The 1,371-nt window shown below is 38.9% G+C and overlaps 1 protein-coding gene across 1 annotated transcript in view; it reads right to left on the reverse strand.

The window, feature by feature from the left end:
• LOC101849054 overlaps positions 1 to 1,371 on the reverse strand; it is a gene marked incomplete in the record, with an annotated part of 63,754 nt that overhangs the window by 1,325 nt on the left and 61,058 nt on the right. The window contains 1 exon segment of the mRNA XM_013083255.2: positions 901 to 915. Coding sequence (XP_012938709.1) covers positions 901 to 915 — 15 coding nt within the window.

Here is a 1,371-nt window from a genome sequence, read left to right on the forward strand (position 1 = left end):
GGGGGGTACAGGATTTGCAGCTCCTTTGTTGGAGACCAATCATCTTGAACATGATAATATTTTGCACAGAAGTATCTCTGTTATTCTGGTGTTTGTTGCATTGTTATTTCAAAAGAAATTTCTTTGACCACCACTAGGCAAATGTTGCAGTCTTTAAGTCAATGTTTGTTTCTGCAGACAAACTGGGGCCCGTAGAACATTATTTTGCGGAACTTTTTTGACACCAAAGTTTAGAACATGTAATAGAGTGGTCAGCACGTTTCTGCCACACGCCAATTGACCAATTGTGGCTGTGAACCATGATTATTTTTAGAAGAAGCACAGTAAGGAGTGCGTACGAGAAGCCTATGTTCTGAAGTGTTCTGAACCATAGACTGAGAAGATAAGATCAGTTGTATTGCCCAGTTGTACTTTAAACAATGAAAGCATTCTTGCAACTTAAACAAAATCAATTATTAAATGGAACAAATATCTACTCGATGCGGTCCAGACACACCCTGACTTGATCTATAGTGGTCCCCAGACCAAAATTTGAGTTTGAGACCCCTGTTCAAGAACAAAACACAATACCTGCAGATGTTTAAAAATCATATCTGTGCAATCCGAGTGCTTTAAAATCCGGCCAATAGGCCTTTTAACATTTTGCTTCTTAGGATGGATTTAGAAATTATATACAGTCGAAATTATATAAGGTGGCCTTTCATTATCGAGGAAAAAAGCGGTTGTCTTAGTCAGGGCGGCGTCTTGCACAGTGTCATTATGTTAAATATTTTGTTGTTGTAATCCGCAAGTGGGGAAATGGGAAGTGGCCGTTTGTACAGGTGATTGTCCAAAACAGGTGGTCGTTAGAGACTGCATTTTCTATATTATGTTTAAGTAATTAAAAAAACAAAAACGTACCATTCGAAGCTTCAACTGAAAAGGAAAAACAAGAAGAGAAAAATTAATTGTCATGTCAGTGGCTGATTGTATAAGGAAGGAAATAAATATCAATAGTGAACAAAAAAGTTCTCGAGCGAAGTAGTATGATCTGTAGAAGTGGCACGAATAAAACCCTCAACTTTATGGTATGAAAGTTTAATATTTTAACCAAATTATGGCAGAGACGTGAGAGACTGAGGATTGTATTTGATTATTGACCTTATAATGATTGAAACATAATATAATGGATGGATGGAAGGATGAGAGGATGGATGAATGGATGACTGACTGGGTAATTGGCCGGGTAGATAGATAGATCTACAGATAGAGGGATAGACAGGCAGGCTGGCAGGCAGGCAGGCAGATATACAGAAAGACAGGCAGACAAACAGACAGACAGGCAGGCAGGCAGACAGACAGACAGACAGACAGACAGACAGACAGACAGAC

This window comes from Aplysia californica, unplaced genomic scaffold (assembly GCF_000002075.1).
Source record: "Aplysia californica isolate F4 #8 unplaced genomic scaffold, AplCal3.0 scaffold00221, whole genome shotgun sequence".
Classification (NCBI taxonomy): Eukaryota; Metazoa; Mollusca; class Gastropoda; order Aplysiida; family Aplysiidae; genus Aplysia; species Aplysia californica.